General features: G+C 37.2%; 1 protein-coding gene and 1 pseudogene across 2 annotated transcripts; one reads left to right on the top strand and one right to left on the bottom strand.

The window, feature by feature from the left end:
• Positions 1 to 2,727: 2,727 nt before the first annotated feature.
• LOC147404385 (uncharacterized) lies at positions 2,728 to 10,747 on the bottom strand. Of its 2 annotated transcripts, XM_086440316.1 has the most exons (4): positions 10,113 to 10,747; positions 8,826 to 8,967; positions 4,606 to 8,568; positions 2,728 to 4,517 (listed from the first exon to the last, which is right to left on the bottom strand). In XM_086440316.1, the coding sequence occupies exons 3-4, from the start codon at positions 6,845 to 6,847 to the stop codon at positions 3,550 to 3,552; spliced, it is 3,210 nt and encodes a 1,069-aa protein (XP_086296442.1). In that variant the 5' UTR covers positions 6,848 to 8,568; positions 8,826 to 8,967; positions 10,113 to 10,747; the 3' UTR covers positions 2,728 to 3,549. The 2 variants fall into 2 exon arrangements, with proteins under 2 accessions (XP_086296442.1, XP_086296443.1); XM_086440317.1 differs by lacking the exon at positions 8,826 to 8,967.
• Positions 10,748 to 19,685: 8,938 nt separating this feature from the next.
• Positions 19,686 to 21,460, top strand: LOC147404384 (glycosyltransferase 6 pseudogene; annotated as a pseudogene).
• The last annotated feature ends 1,122 nt before the right edge of the window (positions 21,461 to 22,582 follow it).

Raw genomic sequence — 22,582 nt, 5'->3', positions numbered from 1 at the left:
CCCGAAGATCGCGGTTCATCAGCTCTCAGTTAAACACGGAGTTCGCCCAATAAAACAGGCACAACGTCGTTTTCGACCAGAGTTGATACCACAGATTGAGACAGAGGTCAACAAGTTGATAGAAGCTAGCTTCATCCGAGAAGTAAAGTATCCAACCTGGATTTCTAACATAGTTCCGGTAAGAAAGAAGAATGGGCAAATTCGAGTATGTGTCGATTTTCGCGACTTGAATAATGCATGTCCAAAAGACGATTTTCCGCTCCCAATCATAGAGCTTATGGTTGATGCAACCACAGGACATGAAGCTTTATCTTTCATGGATGGATCTTCTGGCTACAATCAAATTCGAATGTTGCCAAAAGACGAAGAGCTTACAGCCTTTCGTACCCCAAAAGGTATATATTGTTACAAAGTTATGCCTTTTGGACTTAAGAATGCTGGTGCCACTTACCAGCGAGGTATGCAGAAAATCTTTGATGACATGCTACATGACAAGGTGGAATGTTACGTTGATGACCTAGTAGTAAAGTCCAGGAAAAGAGAAGATCATTTACAACATCTACGTGATACCTTCGACAGATTACGACGGTACCAGCTCAAGATGAATCCATTAAAATGTGCTTTTGGAGTTACCTCGGGCAAATTTTTGGGATTCGTGGTTCGGCATCGTGGTATTGAAATCGATCGAAATAAAATCGAAGCCATTCAAAAAATGCCAGCACCAAAAAATATTCATGAACTCAAAAGTTTACAAGGTCGACTTGCCTACATTCGTAGGTTTATCTCAAACTTAGCTGGGCGTTGTCATCCCTTCAGTCGATTGATGAAGAAAGATACATCATTTGAATGGGATGAAGCTTGTGAGAATGCTCTGAAAAGCATCAAGGAGTATCTTCTCAAGCCTCCTGTTCTTTCTGCACCAATTCCTGAAAAGCCATTGATTCTCTATATTAGTGCACAAGAAATGTCACTAGGAGCATTGTTGGCTCAAGAAAATGATGAAGGAAAAGAAGGTGCACTCTACTACTTGAGTCGAACTCTTGTTGGAGCAGAAGTAAACTATTCACCCATCGAGAAAACATGTTTAGCGCTCATCTTTGCCACAAAGAAACTCCGGCACTACATGTTGTCGCACACAATCCGACTCACTGCGCGAGCTGATCCACTCAAGTACATCATGACAAGGCCAGTCTTGTCGGGAAGACTAGCTAAATGGGCCCTTCTCTTATCAGAATTTGAAATTATTTACATCCCTCAAAAGGCTGTAAAAGGGCAGGCGTTAGCCGATTTTCTTGCTGATCATCCTATTCCAGCTGAATGGGAATTGTCTCACGACTTGCCTGACGAAGAAGTATTCTCTATTGATGTGCTTCCAGCTTGGAGAATGTTCTTTGATGGCGCAGCTAGAAGAGATGGAGCGGGGGCAGGTGTAATTTTTATCACCCCACAAAATGAAGTATTGCCATTCTCGTTTGCCTTGACGAAGCTATGTTCAAACAATGTTGCAGAATACCAATCTCTGATCATTGGTTTAGAACTCGGGCTAGAGATGAAGTTACACCAACTCTACGTGTATGGGGACTCACAACTTGTCATTAACCAACTCTCAACAGAGTATGACGTTCGAAAGCATGAGTTAGTGCCTTATCACTACTATGCTTTACAACTGGTAAGACAATTCGAAGACGTCATCATTAGGCATATACCAAGAGCTGAAAACAAGCAGGCTGACGCTTTAGCTAGTCTTGCTGCAAGTTTGGCTATGCCGGAAGGAGAAACAATGAGTATCCCTATCTGCCATCGGTGGGTATTACCTCCTTTGATAGATGAAAATTGTGAGTCTCACGAAGCAAACGTTGTTGAAATAGCTGAAATCAAAGATTGGAGACAGCCACTTATCGACTATCTACAGCATGGGAAGCTGCCAGACGACCTAAAACACAAAATCGAAATACGTCGTAGGGCACCTCGATTTTTATATTTTAATGATAAGTTATATCGTCGTTCTTTTGACGATATCCTAATGAGATGTCTCGGAGATGATGAAATCCGAGATGCTTTAGAAGAAGCACACTCTGGAGTGTGCGGTTCACATCAGTCAGGACCAAAACTCCATCACAGTCTGAAGAGGATGGGATTTTACTGGCCTACTATGGTGAAAGATTCTCTAAACCATGCAAAGAGGTGTAAAGCTTGTCAATTTCATGGAGATTACATTCGTCAACCACCGGAGCCATTGCATCCTACAATTGCATCTTGGCCCTTTGACGGATGGGGACTTGATGTCGTTGGACCACTCCCAAAATCTTCAAGGCAACATCTCTATATCCTCGCCGCAACAGATTACTTTTCTAAGTGGGCAGAAGCAGTTCCCCTTCGAGAAGTCAAGAAAGAAACGGTAGTCGACTTCATCAAAAGTAATATCGTCTTCCGTTATGGCATTCCACGATATATCATGACAGATAATGGTAAATCTTTTAGCAATACGCTGATGGATCAATTCTGCATGAAGTTTAACATTAAGCAGAGATGTTCTACAATGTACAACGCTGCAGCAAATGGACTCGCCGAAGCCTTCAACAAAACTCTCTGCAAGCTTCTTGAGAAGGTTGTCTCAAAATCGAAAAAAGATTGGCATGAACGAATTGGAGAAGCATTATGGGCATACAGAACCTCATACCGCACCTCCACACAGGCCACACCTTACTCATTGGTTTATGGAGTTGAAGCTGTTCTTCCATTGGAACGACAGATACCTTCCTTAAGGATTGCGATTCAAGAAGGTTTGACCTGCGATGAGAATGCTAAGTTACGTCTGGTTGAACTTGAAGCATTGGACGAAAAAAGATTAGAAGCACAACAACGGCTAGAATGTTACCAAGCCCGGCTGTCACGTGCATTCAATAAGAAAGTTCGACCACGTTCTTTTCAAGTTGGCGATTTAGTTCTCGCTGTACAACGACCAATCATCCTCTCACACCGTTCTGGAAAGAAGTTTGATTCGAAATGGGATGGGCCTCATGTAGTGAAAGAAGTATACACTAATGGTGCATATCTTCTTGTAACACCAGAAGGATTACGTCTTGGTCCGATCAACGGGAAATTTCTCAAACGATACTATGCTTGAAAGAATCATGCTCCCCAGCACGAGCCTAAACTGTTTGACAATGCTCCTCGGCACGAGCCTAAACTGTTTAGCAATACTCATTATCGTTCGAGCTTAAACTACATGATACTCCTGACCCGCATGAGTTAAAACTGTGAACGGTCCAAAAAAAAAAAAAAAAAAAAAATTTGGCTCGCTAGATTGAAAACCCGAGAGGGCGGTCTAGGCAAAACTTAGAGCATCCATCTGAACTACGTTATGGTTTGATCCCGTTTTTGGGTACGTAGGCAGCCTGTAAAGTTACTTCAGGTTCAACCACATCAAAAAAAAAAGAAGATATACTCGTATAAGGAAAAGGGGAAATTTTATTAATTTCAAATGAAGTGAACAATGATATAATTTCCTAAGTCCTATACAGTAAAAAATAAATAAATAAATAAAACTTAATATAAAGAAGTAAGGTTCCAAAACTTCTTCTTCAAAGACTCTCTCTCGGCTTCGCAAGCAGCTATTTCATCATCATCAATGATTGGAGCATTAGATAAGCGAGTACACTCCGCTTCAACAGTAAGTAGAGCCTCCTCCTCTTCCTGAACTTGAGTATTAAGAGATTCTTTAGAAGCAGCGACCTGTGGTAGCATTTCTCTGATTTGAGTCAACTCGATTTCTATCTCAACTTCTCGTTTAGTCAGTTCAACTTCTTTATCTTTAACTTCAGTCAGTTGCGTACGTAAACTATCCACTGATTGACGTTTTAGTTGAGCTTCCTGATCCAAGACAGATAGCTGAAGATCCCTATCATCTGCTGACAAAGATGATAAAGCCTTCTCTCGTCTTGAAAGATACGCTTCTACTCCAGTTATAAGTGATTCGAAGAAGTTAGCAAAAGGCATAGGATCAGTTCTGAAAGCATTCTTGAGAGAAGAGATGATGGCCGGCATATGAAGTGATTGCCATTCTCTTAGGTTGGAAAAGCCAATATTGAGCATCAACTCAACCCTAGATCGAAGGAATTCATCACGAGCTCTATGTAATGCTTGTTGAACGCATAAGTCGATGTCACTATCATGTAAAGAAGCTTGTCGAGTTTGGGTAGAAATAGTAAGCATTCCACGTGACTTCGGAACAATCACAGATGAATCAACCAACTTATTAGAAGTAGGTAAAGCCAATGCGGTAGGAGCCGTATGTGTAGTTGAAGTTGATGAAATGCCATGAGAATTTTGACGAGGACATGAAGAAACCTCATCCCCATCACTCTTTGAGGGGTCTTCAGTAGCAATCAATTCCGAAAGCCCTCTACTAAGATGACTGACATTCAAAACATCTCCCATACCCGAGAAGACAGGGAAGATTGGAAAATCTTCTGAGGCGAACAAATCGGCAATGGAATGTATATTGGTTGATGATTCTGCGAGATCAATTAAATCACAAAAGATTATACATTTAAAAAAAAAAAACATGAAATTTCTAAGAAAGGAAAAAGTGTGTAAAGTTACCTTTCCTAGGAGACACATCATTCTCAGCTTCAGCTTCTTGCCTATCCGGAGTCACACTCGTATCTTTAGGTTTAGTCTGAACAACAGGCTTCAAAGAACTAACGGGACTTGATTTATGAACAACTTGTTCTACATCTACCCCAAGAATGTTGGCCTGTTCTGTTCGAGTAGTCGTTGGAGTCGGCAGTATTTTTTTGAAACGCAATTTCAATCTACGTTCTGCAATGACATTTTGCGTATCATCAATGCTAGTGTGTTCTATTCTTCTTTTTCGAGAACGACGTGCCTCACGATCTTCAAATCCTTTTCTTTCATCAAAATTAAAGTTCGGAACGGAGACGCTATCTTCAAGAAGACGAAAATCAAGGGCATCCAAATGAGGTAGTACATCTTGAACCCACCAATCCCTATAACTCTTATCAAATTGCCGGTTCATGTCTTGCACTTTTGGAGGAATAAAAAAATTGACTCGACTTTTGGTCTGAGTCAAAGACAACCATAAACTGTATAACTCTATCCCATCCACGGATCTTGTGAAAGGAATCGGAGTTCCAGGGATACGTTGACGAAAGCCTTGTTGACGAGCAAACCTGTGAGGGCTATACATTTCCACCTCGCAAACATCACCATATCGAAACATAACAAATCCAGGACGACAGCTTATCATGAAAGCTTGAATTTCAGAAGGATCATCACCATCATCAGTCCGCATCCTTCTATGACCTTTTGGCGGCCAAATCTCTTCCGGATACCATTTAAAATCACTAGAATCCATGGTTCTTATCAGATTCCTTGCATCTTTAGCACTATCTTCCCAATAAAAGTATGAGTTGGAAACACCAGCTGTGCGAACCAAATACGGAGGTCCAAAGTCAGCATCAATGCTACCAAATACTCCCCGAGGAAAATGAAGTCCAACCCACCCAAATAAGTAATGAAGGGGACAATAACTCGTGGAGGCACCTACAACTTTCTGTGTTTTCATACCCCAATAAGTCTGAGTTAGACCTTTGTATAAACAACACAGAAGTGGAGGTACCAAGCTGAACGTAGTACCTCGGGCCATCAATGCTGCTATCTTGAAAGTACCTGGACGAATAACATCACCATTCTCACAAGGGAGAACAAAACGACACAACCACAAGGAGAGGTATGCAGCTGTCATAGCTTCATCTTCAACATTCTGATTTGCAAGAAAACCGAGCCTGATAAATGGATTTTCTCCCTCTTTACGACCCCCCTTAGCCAAAGTAACTCGAGAAGAAAAGGGTCTTTGTAATTTTGTTCTAGGATACTGACGGCCATTACGATTAATGTAGAACGATTTTGCCCTTTCTTTATACTCTACTGTCAGACGAGGATTAGAAATTCGTTCAGCTTTAACATACCAGAAATCAAGCCACTCACTGTGACTAACACAGTCACTCCCTTTTTCAAGAATCAGTAAAGCATATGCCTTGAACAGATACTGACAGGAAAGAGGAAGTCCTGAAACACCGTTGCAACCCATGAGTTCATTGAGACTGGGTACTACTTCTTCATAATACTCACCGGTGATAGAAAGCCCAGAAATCTTCTGCATTTCCCATAAAGAAATGCCAACTTCCCCACGACCTGTCACAAAAGTATTGGTTTCGGGACACCAAAACTCACACAAAGCCCGGTACATACCATTAGGACGACTGTACTCCTTACTAGCTGCAAATATAGTTTCACCAAGGGAAGCTGTCGACTTTCTGCTTTGTAGTTTATGGCTCACGTCCAAACTCCAGTCCCAAAAACCACTGAGATATCGAATGTCGCCTCGAGGTTCAATATCCGAACCCCATCGAGTGAAACGTTGCATGATTTTCTGTGCCAAAACAGCCTGTGGACAATTACGAGTTCGATCATGATGTGGAGGATGACATAAAGATGGTTGACGCTCCATATCAATCTCATCTCCAGGAAGTAGGTCAACCGTTGAAGGATATTCACTCAAAGCTGCCAAATCAAGTGATGTGTCCCTTTCTGTATCATGTGCCTTCAAAGGACCAGTCATCGGTGTGTGCACTGCAAGTTTCAGCTCCATAGATGAAATATTTCCTCCTTTTGAATGACCAGATATCATAACATGGGGAAAACAAAGCCATTTTCCTTTCTGAGAAGGATCTGCATGGTCATCTACCCAACCTTCACGCGGTAAGCTTCGTTTGGAACGATTCTTATTCCTTAAACCTTTGGAAAGGGTGTCCCTAGCCATCTCTGCAAAATTTCAATGGAAAAGAAAAGAATAAACACATTTATTCAAAAAAAAAAAAAAAAAAAGTCTTACTAAGTACTAGTGTCACATTGACTAAAAGTATATAAGAGTATGAATAAAAATCCATCATGTTCAATAGTGCTATAGTGCTAGAGATTAGCCAATTGACGTTTGTCCACTCTTAAGCACTAATGATAAATGACTACTTTAGAGCTTGACCAACTAACTGGACAAATAGATCGTCGCCTGGTTCTTCTACTTGAACAAATCCTGCTTCAAGTAATTTTTCTAGCCAATTGACGTTTGTCAGCCAGTTGACGTTGTCACCTCTTAAGCACTACTGATGAACAGCTATGCTAAAGATTGACCAACCGACTGGACAAATAGCTCGTCGCATGGTTCTTCTATATGAACAAATCTTACTTCAAGTGATTCTTTAGCCAATTGACGTTTGTCAACCGATTGACATTGTCCACTCTTAAGCATTATTGATGAACAATTGCTTTAGAGATTAGTCAATTAGTTGGACAAATAGCTCGTCGCATGGTTCTTTTGTATGAACAAATCTTACTTCAAGTGATTCTTTAGCCAATTGACGTTTGTCAACCGATTGACATTGTCCACTCTTAAGCATTATTGATGAACAATTGCTTTAGAGATTAGTCAATTAGTTGGACAAATGGATCGTCGCATGGTTCTTCTGTTTGAACAAATCTTGCTTCAAGTAATTTTTCTAGCCAATTGACGTTTGTCAGCCAGTTAACGTTGTCACCTCCTAAGCACTACTGATGAACAGCTATGCTAGAGATTGGCCAACTAGCTGGACAAATAGATCGTCGCATGGTTCTTCTTTTTGAACAAATCCTGCTTCAAGTAATTTTTCTAGCCAATTGACGTTTGTCAGCCAGTTGACGTTGTCACCTTCTAAGCACTACTGATGAACAGCTATGCTAGAGGTTGGCCAACTAGCTGGACAAATGGATCGTCGCATGGTTCTTCGGTTTGAACAAATCCTGCTTCAAGTAATTTTTCTGGCCAATTGACGTTTGTCAGCCAGTTGACGTTGTCACCTCCTAAGCACTACTGATGAACAGCTATGCTAGAGATTGGCCAACTAGCTGGACAAAGAGATCGTCGCATGGTTCTTCTTTTTGAACAAATCCTGTTTCAAGTAATTTTTTTAGCCAATTGACGTTTGTCAGCCAGTTGACGTTGTCACCTTCTAAGCACTACTGATGAACAGCTATGCTAGAAGTTGGCCAACTAGCTGGACAAATGGATCGTCGCATGGTTCTTCGGTTTGAACAAATCCTGCTTCAAGTAATTTTTCTGGCCAATTGACGTTTGTCAGCCAGTTGACGTTGTCACCTCCTAAGCATTACTGATGAACAGCTATGCTAGAGATTGGCCAACTAGCTGGACAAATGGGTCGTCGCATGGTTCTTCTACGGGTACATATTTCACATTACGCAACGCTTCTGTCATGTCAATAATGTTCGCCCCAAGCATGACTAACAAATTCGAGTCATTATAAAATTAACGGACAAGCACCGTTTCCTAATAACTTGATCAATGCACCCTGTTGCAAGTCATCATGTATAAAAAGGGAATATGGCAAGATAATCAGGTTTTAAAAGAAATATTACCTTTTTTTTTTTTTGGTATAGTTGTCGAGGTGCGATGACGAAAATTGAATTGAGTAGTTGCTAAGATTAAAGCTACTGCAAAAAAGAAAAAAAATGCATGTTAGATGTTATACTGAGCAACATCACAAAAGGAATCTAAAAAAAAATCCCAAAATAAGTCTAGGGGTCAAAGACCTTAACAAGATCTCAAATCTTATTGGGGCCATGGGTCCATAAAGATTATTATATCGGCAATCCAATTTTGAAATTGAGATGCAATGCTGAAGAATGATCTCTGTTTTCAAAAATCTGAAAATTTTGTGGTGTTAATGAGGAGGGAAATTCGTACTTACAATTAAGAGGGTGGTATTTCAAAGAAAAAAAATGGAGATTCAAGGAGCTTAGTTCCTTGAAAATAGATCGGCTCTTAGATACGCTGGTACTATCGTCTTCTTTATCTTCTCATCTGTCAAGCAACTCTCCCAAACCTTGCTACTGCCATTGATGTGGATAGTTAGTAAAAATTTCAAAGAAAGAAGAAAAAGAATGACGTAGATCCATCGCCACAATATTCGATCCAAGGGGTTATAAATCTCTGTTCCCCAACATCCATCAATAGAGAAAGGAGAGTGAGAAGGAAAGCAAAGAACTCGACATCAATAGCCTTTATCACTAATATGGAGGTCGCAGCCCCTGTTTTGTAAAAATAAAAAAAATAAAAAATTATTCTCGAACTTAAGTATGTGAGCGCACATGAGTTACCGCATTGGCAATCCATCACCACAGTCTTCAAGATGTTACGAGAATAAATTTTACAAATAAATCCATCATGTTCTGGAAAAAGGAGATTAAAGTTTTGTTGTCTTCATTTACTTCCTTCTGACTTCAATTTACGTTTTGGAGATCACAATGTAAACCCAGTAAGCCTTAGCAAGATTTGGAAGCTTATTATGGTAGTAAGAATAGTTTTTTTTAATATAATAAGAAAAACAAGAGCAGCCCTTGTTTTAGCCTCCACGTACAGCAACAAGAGAGACTAACCTGTAGGCAGCTGTGGTTGGGACGTGAGTAGATGCGCCTTATGAGAGTGTTGCTCCAACGAAAAAAAAAAGAGGAGAATGAAATAAATAGGCGAGAAGAAGGTGGAATTGAAGAAGGAGTAGGAAAGAAGAGAGGAGTGGGACTCTCAGCGGTGCAGGAACGTGAGACAGAAGGAGAATAGAGACGTGAAAAAAATAAATAAATAAATAAATAAAATAAAATAAAATAAAATTCGAAAAAAAAAAAAAAAAAAGAAAAAAGAAAGTAAGCTAAGCTTACTAACTAAGTAAGAATTCAAATCTTACTAAAGTTGTTGCTGCCCCCTTGATGTTCCCTCATCACAATCTGCAAAGAAGAAAAAGGAGGACGAGACAAATAGTAGACGATGAACCCTCTACAGCAGCCGTGGGAGATGAATCCTTCTTGAAATAGGCTATTAGTGTTTAAAGAGGATTGAAAGATCTTCACCGAATTGATTCGATTGGCTTGTAGAAGGAAGAGTCCTTCTTGAACCCGTCTTGAATGTTTGGAGACGAAGTAAAAAAAAAAAAAAAAAAAAAACAATTTAAAGAAGAAGAAGGAGAAGGAAGAGAGGTTACCTATAAGCATGTAACGCTCAAGAAAAGAACGTGTTGCTGCAAATTCCTTCAAGAATCGTCCATTAACTGCAAACCGGCTCGGTTTGAAGAAGAAGAGTTCTTCTTGGACATGGTTGTGAGGGCTCTTCGAAAAAAAAATTAATTAAAAAAATAGATAAAGAAATCGAGGTTTCAATCTTGAGATCTGTTTTTCAAAGAAGGGCAATTCCAAACCCAATAATCGGTTTCTCTCCGGAGAGAGAGAGCTAATCCGAGGCTGTGGAAGGTGTAAATCGATCTTGACTATGCGAATCTACGGCTGAAATCTGAGAAAACGAACTTCCCATGGCTGCGACTTGAGAGGGTGAAGCTTCCATGGCCGTCGAGAATGAAGAGAACAGGGAATAGATTTAGAGTTTTGTTTTGTTAAAACTTCTATTGACACCCCAGTTTTTAATTGCCTAAGTCTCAAAGGGTTTACACAAAACAGCAAAATCGATAAATAAAAAAAAAAAATGATAGTAAGCTAAGCTTACTAACTTAGTAAGATGCAAATTATGCTGAAGCCCAACCTAGTCCATTACAACATCCAAGCCCAAGACTAGTATAATTGTTTTAAGGCCTGATCCATGGCTATTGGGCCTAACAACAACAAAGCATAGAGCTATGAGCCTTTAAAAAAAAAAAAAACAGCCCATTGGGCCAGGTTAGTGCGGTAATGTTCCTATACATGACCCAAACACGATGGGCTGAAGAGGCAGCATTCAAGTTCTGTTAAAATAAAGTTGTTGAGAAGTGGCATTGATCCTATGCACACTGGATACACCAAATTCTAATGGGACTTAATTGCTTCCAAGTTTTGTTCCACCTCAACTCGAATGAATATAGAGGCAACTCAGTTATAAAGCTTGTTAGAGGAACACGTCGGATTAACAAAAAAAAAAATGTTGACACATTCACCAAAGCATATCACACACTAGTCAAGGTGATCAAGAATGCATCATTGCTAGCTACGCATCAAATAATGCATCCTTGAGGGGGCATTTGTAGGCACCAAAATTTTGAAAAAGGGCTTTACAAATTTTATAAATAAAAATCCCTAATTTTATTAATGGGCTTCAAATCCAAATTGAGTCCATTAAATGGGAACGTGCCCCCCTACAAGTTTGGGTTTTGGGCTTTCGCAGATAAAGCTCATGATCCTATAAATTCAAGTGATCCACATTAAATATTGGGCCTAATACCCAAATAAATAAATTTGGCCCAATAATAATCCATAAAATCCATAAAATTGGATTTGGACAAATTTAGCCTTTTAAACAAATCAATTAAGCTTTCTTAAGTTGGGGGTATAATTGGAAAGCTAAATTACCTTTAAATCTATAAATACAAGAGCCTCTCTTATTGAGAGAGGATCTGGATCACTTTCTCTGAGAAGACAGAAGCTCTCCCTCTAGAAGAAGAAAAAGCTCTCAAGCCCTCCTTCAGAGACAAAAGCAAGGTTCTTCAGAGATCCGGACTCCGACTAAAGAGAAGATCAAGCATAAAACCCTTTTCCGGAATCCAAGCAACCTTCTCAGCCGATAAAGCGCGAAGCCCGGAGAGAAGAAGATCTACAGAAGCCTCTACAGAAGATCAAGCACAAAGCAAAGCCACCGTTCAAGCAACCTTCTCAGCCGATAAAGCGCGAAGCACGGAGAGAAGAAAAGCTACATACGTCATCACTATTTTGTACTTGACTGTTAATCAGAGGAAACACTGAGATCTGTATCCACTTTTCATCAAAAATCAATAAAATCATTTGTGATTATTTTTTACGGATCCCGAGGTAGATCCGTAGAAATTTATTGTCGACACATACAAGTGCAAGCAAACATCGATCAGGAACATACTCATATGGTTTAATTCAAGCTTTAAACGTGCACATCTCTAGCATTCATCAATTAGCAAATCAATTAATAAATAAGGGCCTATAATAATTAATTAGATCTAATCATCGCAATAGGCACAATTTTTATAATTTTTAAGGTCCAATCAATGATCACTTTTAGGTGATCCAAAATAAATCGAGATTCCAATAGGTGTTACATTGATGATAGAATGACAATGGTTGAGATGAGCTCACTCTCAAGAATATTAATTGTGCCAACATTAGATAAATTCAGATTTTCTGTGAATTAGGAAAATACAATCTGAACTTGCATCGATGATATCTAAGGCTTTCGATAACGAAATCGAGTGAACTCAAGTTCTAAATTAATCTACTCGATGAGATCTACATTTTATTAATAGATGTTCAGACTTAGTTCTCACCAGAATGTTCTGTAAAAATGTTTTAACGTTGCTGTCCCAACTTTCATTCAGAAAAAATTCCAGATTTACAGATTGAACTTGCATCGATGATATCTAAGGCTTTCGATAACGAAATTGAGTGAACTCAAGTTCCAAATTAATCTACTCGATGAGATTTACGTTTTATTAATAGGTTCCCAGATTTAATTCTCACTAGAATGTTCTGTAAAAAAGTTTTAACATTGTTGTCCCAACTTTCATTCAGAAATAATTCCAGATTTACAGATTGAACTTGCATCGATGATATCTAAGGCTTCTAATAACGAAATTAAGTGAACTCAAGTTCTAAATTAATCTACTCGATGAGATCTACGTTTTATTAATAGGTTCCCAGACTTAATTCTCACTAGAATGTTCTGTAAAAATGTTTTAATATTTCTGTCCAACCTTCATCATTCCATCAATTTGAATCTTTCATTATTTATGAGTCATCAAAAAGTGATCCTTAATTGAAAAAAAAAAAAAATGCAATACCCAAAATCATCTACAATCAAGACAAAAAAAATAAATAAACAGAAAAAATAAATAAAATAAATCCAACTAAATAATAAAAAAAAACTAGGTCATCTTGGCAATGCTCCCATACTTGGGGTTTTTCAAGTTTGATCCTCAATAGTCCCCAGCGGAGTCGCCACTGAAAGCGCCCTCGATCCGCGGGGGTGCGCGGATCCGCTTTTGACCCTTGAGGTTTGGGAGTCGCCACCTAGTTATTGTGGTCTAGGAACCAAACTGACTCTAACATGGATAAAAGGAACTAATCTACCATAAAAAATCTGAATTCGGGGATCAAGTTACGGGGTTGGAAGGTGTTAGGCACCAACCCCGCCCGGCCAAAGCCAGTCTCTACTAAATTTCCAAGTAAATTACATTGCTAAAACCTAGATAAAAAAAAATAAAAATAAAAATTTACCTTTCCGATGGCAAGGACTTGGTTCCCTCAGATCTGACAAAAAGAGCTCCTTGTACCGTGCTCCCTTGCTTCGTTCTGTTTCCGGATTTGACTTCGGATCTCCGAGGCAAGGTATCTCCTTGTTTTTGAATCTGAACTCTTCAAGTTCGTTGCGGATTTGGGAGTGTTTTTAGAAGGCTTTTGGGTGTTTTCTATGCTAAAATCGAAGGGGGGATGTTAGGTAAGGAGTTGGGACTCCAAAACTAGGGTTTATGGGGGGCTAGGGGAGCTTCTAGACCTACTTCTCTTAGGGTTTATGATTTGATACGAAAATAGGGTGTGAGCACCTCTATTTATAGATTTTTTTAGGAGTTGATTTGGGTAGAGTTAGTATTTAATTATAGTTATTTTAATTAGAGTTGTGTTTTAGTTAGAATTGTTTTAGGTAGAATTGTGTTTTAATTAGAATTGTTTTAGGTAGAATTATTTTTAAGTTAGAACTCTATTAGATAGAGTTATTATTTAATTAGAATTCTATTATGACTTTTGATCTTATTTGATTGACTTTTAATGTTTTGACTTTAGTTTTAATTGATTGACTTTTAATATTTTGACTTCAGTCTTGCTTAATTGACTTTAATTTTGACTTTAGTCTCACTTGATTGACTTTAATACCTTGACTTTAGTCTTGCTTGATTTACTTTTAATTTTTGGAGAACCCCCTTCCATTATTTCTTTAATTCTTTGGACCCCCAAATGGAGGGGTCCTTAAAGAAATATCCCACGAACCCTCAACAATTTTGCCTGAGAGTCCGATTAATCGATTTTTTAGGTTCAACTTTTTAAATTAATTTCATTAATGTTTAAATTTAATTATTTAATATTTTATTTATTAATTTCAGAATTTTTTATCATGAAAATTGTGAAATTACCGTTTTACCCCCGGAGAGGACTTTTCACGTTTTAAGTCGGTTTTTAATGTTCTAGGATGTTTTAGAATCGGTTTTTCGTAAGGAATTCAATGGAAATATTAGTTTTTGTTATTTATGAAATTTTTTGTGTGAAATGGTTGTGAACTTTATGAGGGGCATTTTCGTAATTTTGTCAAATTCTGTTAAAATTGGTGAAATGATTTATTTGGTTCCGATTTGTCATTTTATGTGTTCGAATGGATTTTCCTAAGCGTAACATAGGCTCTAGGGTTGTTTTGAGGTTAGGGGTATTTCGGTAATTTGGTAATTTTTAGTGATTTTTATCGTGAAGCTTCTTTTTGGTCTGCAAGATGATGATTTCTATGTTTCTGGGGTCGTACTTTCCTAACGTAGTGTGGTTTCTAAGGTTTTGTCAATTCGAGATACCTCATCTGGATTTCTGAAACAAATCTGGTAACAAAGTAAAGCAATGGAATACACATCCATCATTGGGAATCCTTGCGATCGGGTTGACGAGTTGATTAATCAGGCGGATGCAAAAATGGGGTGTCTACAGGATCACGTTACGAGATCGAAAGGTGTTAAGCACCAATCCCGTCCAACAAACGTCGATGTCTACTTTATCAAAAAATTGCATTGCAAAAATAATGACCTAAAAATTAAAATAAATACTTTTTTACCTAGGTAACTACGACAGTCGATTCCCTCAGAACTGGCGGAGAGCGCTCCTCATGTGAGTCTTCCTGCTTTTGTCTCGATCACTAGATCTGTTTTTTATATCTGAGATGATGTATTCTCTTCCTAGATTTGAATTTTTTTAAAAAATTTCTAGGTGTTTTTTAAGATTTATAGGTGTTTTTTGAGTAAAAAAATGGGATTTGGGTGTTAAGTAGGGACTTCAGATTTAGGGTTTGAGTGTTAGGTAGGGATTTAGGGCTTTTGATTTAGGATTTTGGGAAGGCTGGGGAGAGTTTTTAGCCTCTCTTTCCTAAGATTTTTCTTGACCTATGAGATTAAGTTGTGAATGCTCATTTTTATAGAGCTTTTGAGAGTTTTTCAGTTTGACTTGATTTTTTCAAGATAAGGTTAAGTTGTTTAATTAGGATTTAATTAGGTCTCTTGAATTAAGATTTTAATTCTTACGTACAATGAAGATTTTTTAAATTTTTTGGATAACCCCCTAATTATATTTTTTATTCTTTAGGATCCCAAATGGAGGGGTCTTTTTATAAATATTATGTGGGCCCCATTTAAATAGATGGGCCACCACTTAAAATTTGGCTCGTAGGCTTAATTAATTAATTTTATTTGTTCAAAATTTTAAATTTATTTTATTAAGGTATCACTTTACGCTCATTAATGTTTTAATTATTTGTTTCAAATTTTTTATTTTCAGAATTGGAAAAATTATTATTTTGCTCATCAAAAAAGACTTTTGGGTTGAGAAGTTATTTTTCAACATTTTAAGATGTTTTAAAATCAATTTTTTATAAGGAATTCAGTAGGAATATCGGTTTGTGTCACTTATGGGTTTTCGGCATGAAATGATCGTGGGCCCTATGAAGGCATTTTCGAAATTTTATCAAATTTTGTGGAAATTAGCAAAACAATTTATTTGGTTTTAACTTGTTATTTTATGTATTTGAAAGGGTTTTTCTAATCGTAATGTAGGCTCTAAGAATGTTTTGATATTAGGGGTATTTTGGTAATTTGATCATTTTTTAATAATTTTTCTCGTAAAGTTTTTTTTGTCTAAAAATGATGATTTCTATATTTTGAGTCACATTTTCCTAACGTAACGTGATTTTTGAAGCTTGTTTGCTTAAAATACTTCATCCGAATTTTTAAAACATATCTAGTAACAACAAAAAATATTGAAATATTCATCTATCATTGAAAATCATCGCAATCGGGTTGGCGAATTAATTAATCAGGCGAGTGTGAAAATTGAGTATCTACAGATGATCCTCTTTGGCAAAAGGTTGAAACAACCTAGATAGCAAATCTACTTTGATATATAGTGCGATATTTGAATGTTAAAGTTAATGACAGTTCATTTTGTAGTATGATTTAGTAATTCGTCGGGACGTTCAAATCTTTGAGGGTAAAACTCTCCTCGAACTAAAAGTTTGTCAGGTTTTCGAGTTTGAACTTTCACTAACGATGTCAGATCCTTGAATTTTAGAAAATTCTCCCCGACTAATGCAAATGCACTAAATGTGCAATGGGTGATGCCTATTGAGTATTCTATCGGATCATTGAGAATAAAATCTCCTCGCTAACCACAAATGTCAGGTCTTAGAGATCTTCTCTCATTAACGATGATAATTCAATTTGAAATACTTGATTCAATTTGAAATGCACATACGCAATGAAGACAATCACACAATATTGAATTATAGCAAATTTGAACAACGAGATAATTTGAGTCATAACATTAATAGAATCAGGTGATGTAGGAACTTGGAATCCTATTTGAAGTTCTTTTTTAGAGTTAAAAAAAAGTTTGAGTCTCGTTTATCAGATTCGAACTTATTGGAGCCACGCTTTTCAGACTAAGGTTGTAGGAATTTAAAAAATCTTATTCAAGTTGAAGTCTCGTTTCTCGGACTCGAACTCAATGAAATCACATTTCTCGAGCTAAGGTTTGTATGAACTTAAAAATCATATTCAAGTTGGAATCTCGTTTCTTAGACTCAAATTCATTTGAGCCATGCTTCTCGAACTAAGGTTTGTATGAACTTACAAAATCCTATTCAAGTTGGAGTCTCGTTTCTCGGACTCGAATTCATTGGAGCCACGTTTCTCAGACTAAGATTTGTAGGAACTTAAAAAATCATATTCAAGTTGAATTCTCATTTCTTGGACTCAAACTTACTGGAATCACGCTTCTCGACTACATATTATTTATCTTTATATAAGTCATTATCATTACTAAATTATTTAATATTGATGAGGAATGAATGAACCTGACCAATTTGATTTGGGTTAGGTTTGGGTTAATTCATACTTGAGGTCAGGTTTGGCACGGGCACAGGATGGTGATTGCCAAGTGTGAGTTGGGCACGGATTGGTCTTCAACCGGGCCCAATCCTTTTGAGTTGTAGTCTTATCTATTTATACTTTTAAATTTTTAGAACATGATAAGATTTGTTAAGCCACGATAAAATTTTAATAATTTTTCCTTATAAAGGATAAATGTGAGATTAAAAACAACGAACTCAGAATGAAGATTAATGGATTACAAATAATTAATCACATATTGTTGAGCATAAAGATAACAAGATTTTAATAAGAAAACGAAAGGTTTTTTATTTTCTTTTATTTTATATTATAAGAAGAAGACAAAGACATCGAGGTCGAGAAGACAGAAGAGAAGTGCATTTAGACATGGGAGGCATCTCAAATGACAAATATTCCACTTCATCAGTTTCAGAACCTAAGAGCCACGTGTCATTTAAAGAAGATGGATTTGAAGCTTTATCTGCCAAACCAAAGACAAATGAGTAAAATGCGGCTCAAAAGTGTCGGCATCCGACATATTCTCGTCGTCACATGAATAGGAACGCAGGTTTTATAGTGTTACTGAAAATCAGGAATAAATTAAATATTTTATTATAAAAATTCAACTCTATTTGAAAATTGTCTGAGAAAATAACTCTCGAAGATATAAATTAATTTTTTATTTTAGTGATCCGATGGTTGGGATACATGGACAGATCCATATGACGCCACGTATCTATTGTTGCAATCGCTTGCTCACATGAATTAAATCCGGTCGCTCTTCTTGCACCACGTGGAGCGATGATGAAAGTGTGCTTCATTGGGTGGATATGTGCTAGGGTGCGATTTGGTTCGATATGGTTTGAATCGATTTAGGCCCATATCGAAGCTCAAGTGATATAGGTCCATACCACTAAATAAGAATCAAAATTCAAAATCAATTACTAATAAGAATAAGAAATCAAAATGTCAATTTAATTCAACTCAGCTCTATGGATTGTCAAAAACCTATAAACCTACTTGGAAGCAACGTATTTTTAATTAAAAAATTAATTAATTTATATAAAAATAAAAATAAAATCATTAATCTATATATGCCCTAATTCTTATAAATCAACGTAAGTTATTAAGTTTGAATCTTTATTTGATTCATTTTCATACAATTGCTCGGTTCTCCATTTTCTTAATTTAGAACTTAACCACAATTTATTTCAAACAAGTCTGAAATTGTTGATTTGATTCAGCTCTCGATTTGAACCTTAAAATGACTGACTTAAATAATCATGTGTACCCTGAAGAATGAGTCATTTGGCATGCATGGGATTAAATAGATTCTCAATTTCAGATATCTTTTCCTTTAATTAAAGAAGTTTGATGGACCCAAATTCTCTTTTCTTGACCATTTTTTACCTGTGTGGAATCGTTTCATTTTTTCATTAAAAATATGTTACAAGAAAGTTCATAGGATATTCAATTGGCAACAAATTGAATCAAACTAACATTACTTGGATTTAGTTTGGTATAATTCTATGGATAAAGATTCTGATTCTTTTTTAGTAGAGTCGACTTATTTCGATTTGATTCCAGTTTGACTCCAAAATGAATGAAATTGCATCCTGGTAAGTATCATTCTTTATAGGGTTTTTAAAAAATATATATACATATTTTTAATTTTTTTTTAATTTAAATTTGTCGAATTGAATTAATCAACCAGATCTAACTTTGGTCAGACTAATTTGATAATTTTTTGTCAGATCAACGATTTAATTTTTAAACATCAACCTATAGTAATATAATAAAAAATGCGAAACCCTTTCCTTATTAACATAATAAGATTTTGAACCTTATTAAAGGTCGTTTTGCTCAAATGGATTACTATATCAGAAATCCAAATCATAGTCCTCTAAATTTCATTGAAAAACTCAAATAAATAAAATAATAATTTAAAAAATAATTTCTTCTAAACTAGATCAAAAATTTTAAAAATGAATGGCTACTAAGATTCTACATAACTTGGAAAATTAAAAATTAAATTCAATAATAAAACATATTTTTTTTTCGCAATTCATAGAATTTGATCTTCCAAACATTGAATCATATTTTTGAATGCCGAAGGACCCTCAGTGAGGGTGAAATCCTCAGTAAGGTTACGCAGCTCATTAAAAATAAATAAATAAAGAGAAATTTCATTAGCACACAAAAGTAAATGTGGCAATAGAATCTCTCTAAATAAATAATAAACAAATGCTTATGCGGTGGAACGCGGCTGATGTGTCAAGGGTACGGAATCATAGATCGTTTTCATCGGGATTCACGGACAAAGATGTACAGTTCTGTGCCCTTACCACGTCATAGATTCTCAGGTTTTAGGATAGACGGACACAGACACAGTTTACACTCCTCCTCTAATCCTCTCTCTCTCTCTCGTCCCAAGTCATCACCGTCTTCTACTATATATTTGACAGCTAAACAAAAACAAAGCTTCACAGATGTCGAAATATCTCTTCTCTTCAACTAAACAACCACCTCATACCCCTCTAAACCCCACTCTTTAAAATGCCCTCTCCAAACCAATCTCCACTCCAAACCACAAACACCATGGCTAAACCTTCCTTTCGTGGCAACAAACCCTCTTCGATTCTCACAGACAGCTTTCTCTTCGTTGGAGGCGCAACGGTCTCTCTCTTACTAGTCTGGGCTTTTGGGTCCTTTATAAACCCTAACCCTAACCCTAATCCCAATTTCCCTTCCACAATAACCAAACCAAAACCAATAGCTTCTGAACAACTATTCACAGAACAACCAATAGCTTCTGAAGAACTCTTCACAGAACAATATTGTTCCGAAGCTACGCAAGCTGCTAACTTGCGCGACGATTCGTCTTCTCCAACTTTCTACGACGATCCGAACCTAAGCTACTCTATCGAAAAACCAATCAAAAATTGGGATGAGAAACGAAGAGATTGGCTCAATAATCATCCATCGTTCATCGCTGGAACCCTAGATCGGATCTTACTCGTGACCGGATCACAGTCGACTCCGTGCCGGAACCCTATCGGAGATCATGTCCTCTTGAGATTCTTCAAGAACAAAGTCGATTACTGTAGAATCCATGGCTACGATATCTTCTACAACAACGCTCTCTTTCACCCAAAAATGTCACTTTTTTGGGCGAAAATCCCACTCATCCGAGCCGCGATGATCGCTCACCCAGAAGCCGAGTGGATCTGGTGGGTTGACTCGGACGCGGCCTTCACCGATATGGAGTTTAAACTCCCTTTAGACAGATACAGAGACCATAATCTAATCGTCCATGGTTGGGCCCACTTAATCTATGAGAAAAAAAGTTGGGTGGCTCTTAACGCAGGAGTTTTCCTGATACGTAACTGTCAATGGTCGATGGATTTCATGGATGTGTGGGCCAGTATGGGCCCACAAACACCGAATTATGACACGTGGAGTAAAACCCTTAAGTCAACTTTCAAAGACAAGGTTTTCAATGAGTCATGTGATCAATCGGCTCTCGTTTACTTACTTTTAAAAGAGAAGGAAAAATGGGCGGACAAGATTTATTTAGAGAGCGAGTATTACTTCGAAGGGTATTGGGTTGAGATTGTGGGGACACTTAATAATATAACGGACAAATATATTGGGATTGAGACACGGGTACGGGAATTAAGGAGACGACACGCGGAGAAAGTGAGTGAGTATTACGGTACGTTGAGAGAGCCGTATCTGAAGGAAGCTGGGTACGGGAGTGGGAGTTGGAGAAGACCGTTTATTACGCATTTTGCGGGGTGTCAGCCTTGTAGTGGGGATCACAATCAGATGTTTTCTGGTGAGAGTTGTTGGAGTGGAATGCAAAGAGCTTTGAATTTTGCTGATAATCAGGTGTTACGTAGCTTTGGATTCGTGCATCGTGATCTACTGGATAGTTCCTCCGTGTCACCCTTGCCGTTCGATTTTCCAGCTTGAGATTATCACAAAAGGTGCAGTGAATTTCATTTTTATCTTATTATGTATAATAGTTGTTACTATGTTATGAGGGCGGTCAATGGATCAGTTCAAGCCCGAAATCCTACTTATCTCGATCCGATAGCTATCCATTCGGGTTTTAGGACATGGTCCTGTAGGGTTTCTTCAGAAAAAAAATGTAATATTTATATTTTGTTATTGTACATGAAATTTATTTAGATTTTGTATTCCAAATTGAGTTTGATCCTATCCAAAATCGAAGCTGATGTTATTGGATCTTGTTGGGAAGTTAATATTTAGATCAGACAAAAAATCAAATCTGATACTTATCGGATGTATTCCAAGTCTAATTGGATCCTTATTTGATTGGCCCTAAATCAACTTAGTTCAGATCATTCTGATCCTATTCGAACCATCACATCATTGACAAATATAGGACTTCAATGAAGAAGCATCTCTTTCATCTTATTAAATCAATTTTCAATTATTAACGGTTGTATCCAGACATACAGGTTTTTCCCTTGTAGGCACGTACAATGCCCGCACATCACACGTATTAGGTAAGTAAATTATGTAATTTAAATGGATTGAATTTCGGGTTTGATTGATAAGATCCATTGATAGCTCTAGGATTGGATGTAAATTTTTAGGGGTAAGACAAAAGCATATAAATTACATTGAGCCTCTTAATCACACCATTAGATGATGATGATCTGTTGGTATGTTATTTGTTGCATTTTATTATTGCAGGGACTCCATTATCATCATTTCTTATTTGTTAAAGTGTACCGGAGAATCTTTGGTTTTGGGCTTAAATTAGTGAATGATTGAAGGAAGGATAATCACCCACTTTCATTATGGCTGTCATGTTGTTGGCCATCTTTTGACGGTCTTATGTTGGTTGACTTAATGATGCATTGTGATGTGCTTGAGAACACGTGTTGGTATTGGTGAGGTACATTAAGGTCTCATGAGTAGAACCTACCCCCACATTACCACCCCCAATTTTTTTTTTATTCTCTACGAATCTTAAGTAATCCAAAAGCATGTTGATGGAATAATTAAGAAAAGCACTTTCCTTATTAAGTTAGTTAGAGTAAGATTTTGGAGATCGCACGACTCCGTTGGTCCACGTAACACCTCTTATCCATTTCCCTCTCACACATTTTTATTTTTTTTTAAATAACTCTCTCATGTTTATTAAAAGAAAAAAATTAAGAATCGTGCTGGAGTGATCTCAAGGTAGAATCTAATATTACACTTTTTTTTTTTTTTTTTGTCGATTAATGGGGGGTTAGGCAGACCCCCAACCAGAAAAAACAAGATTACAACCTTTCATA

This window comes from Akebia trifoliata, chromosome 4 (genome assembly GCF_017979445.1).
Source record: "Akebia trifoliata isolate Shusen 1 chromosome 4, ASM1797944v1, whole genome shotgun sequence".
Lineage (NCBI taxonomy): Eukaryota > Viridiplantae > Streptophyta > Magnoliopsida > Ranunculales > Lardizabalaceae > Akebia > Akebia trifoliata.
This window is presented reverse-complemented; position numbering and strand designations above follow the sequence as displayed.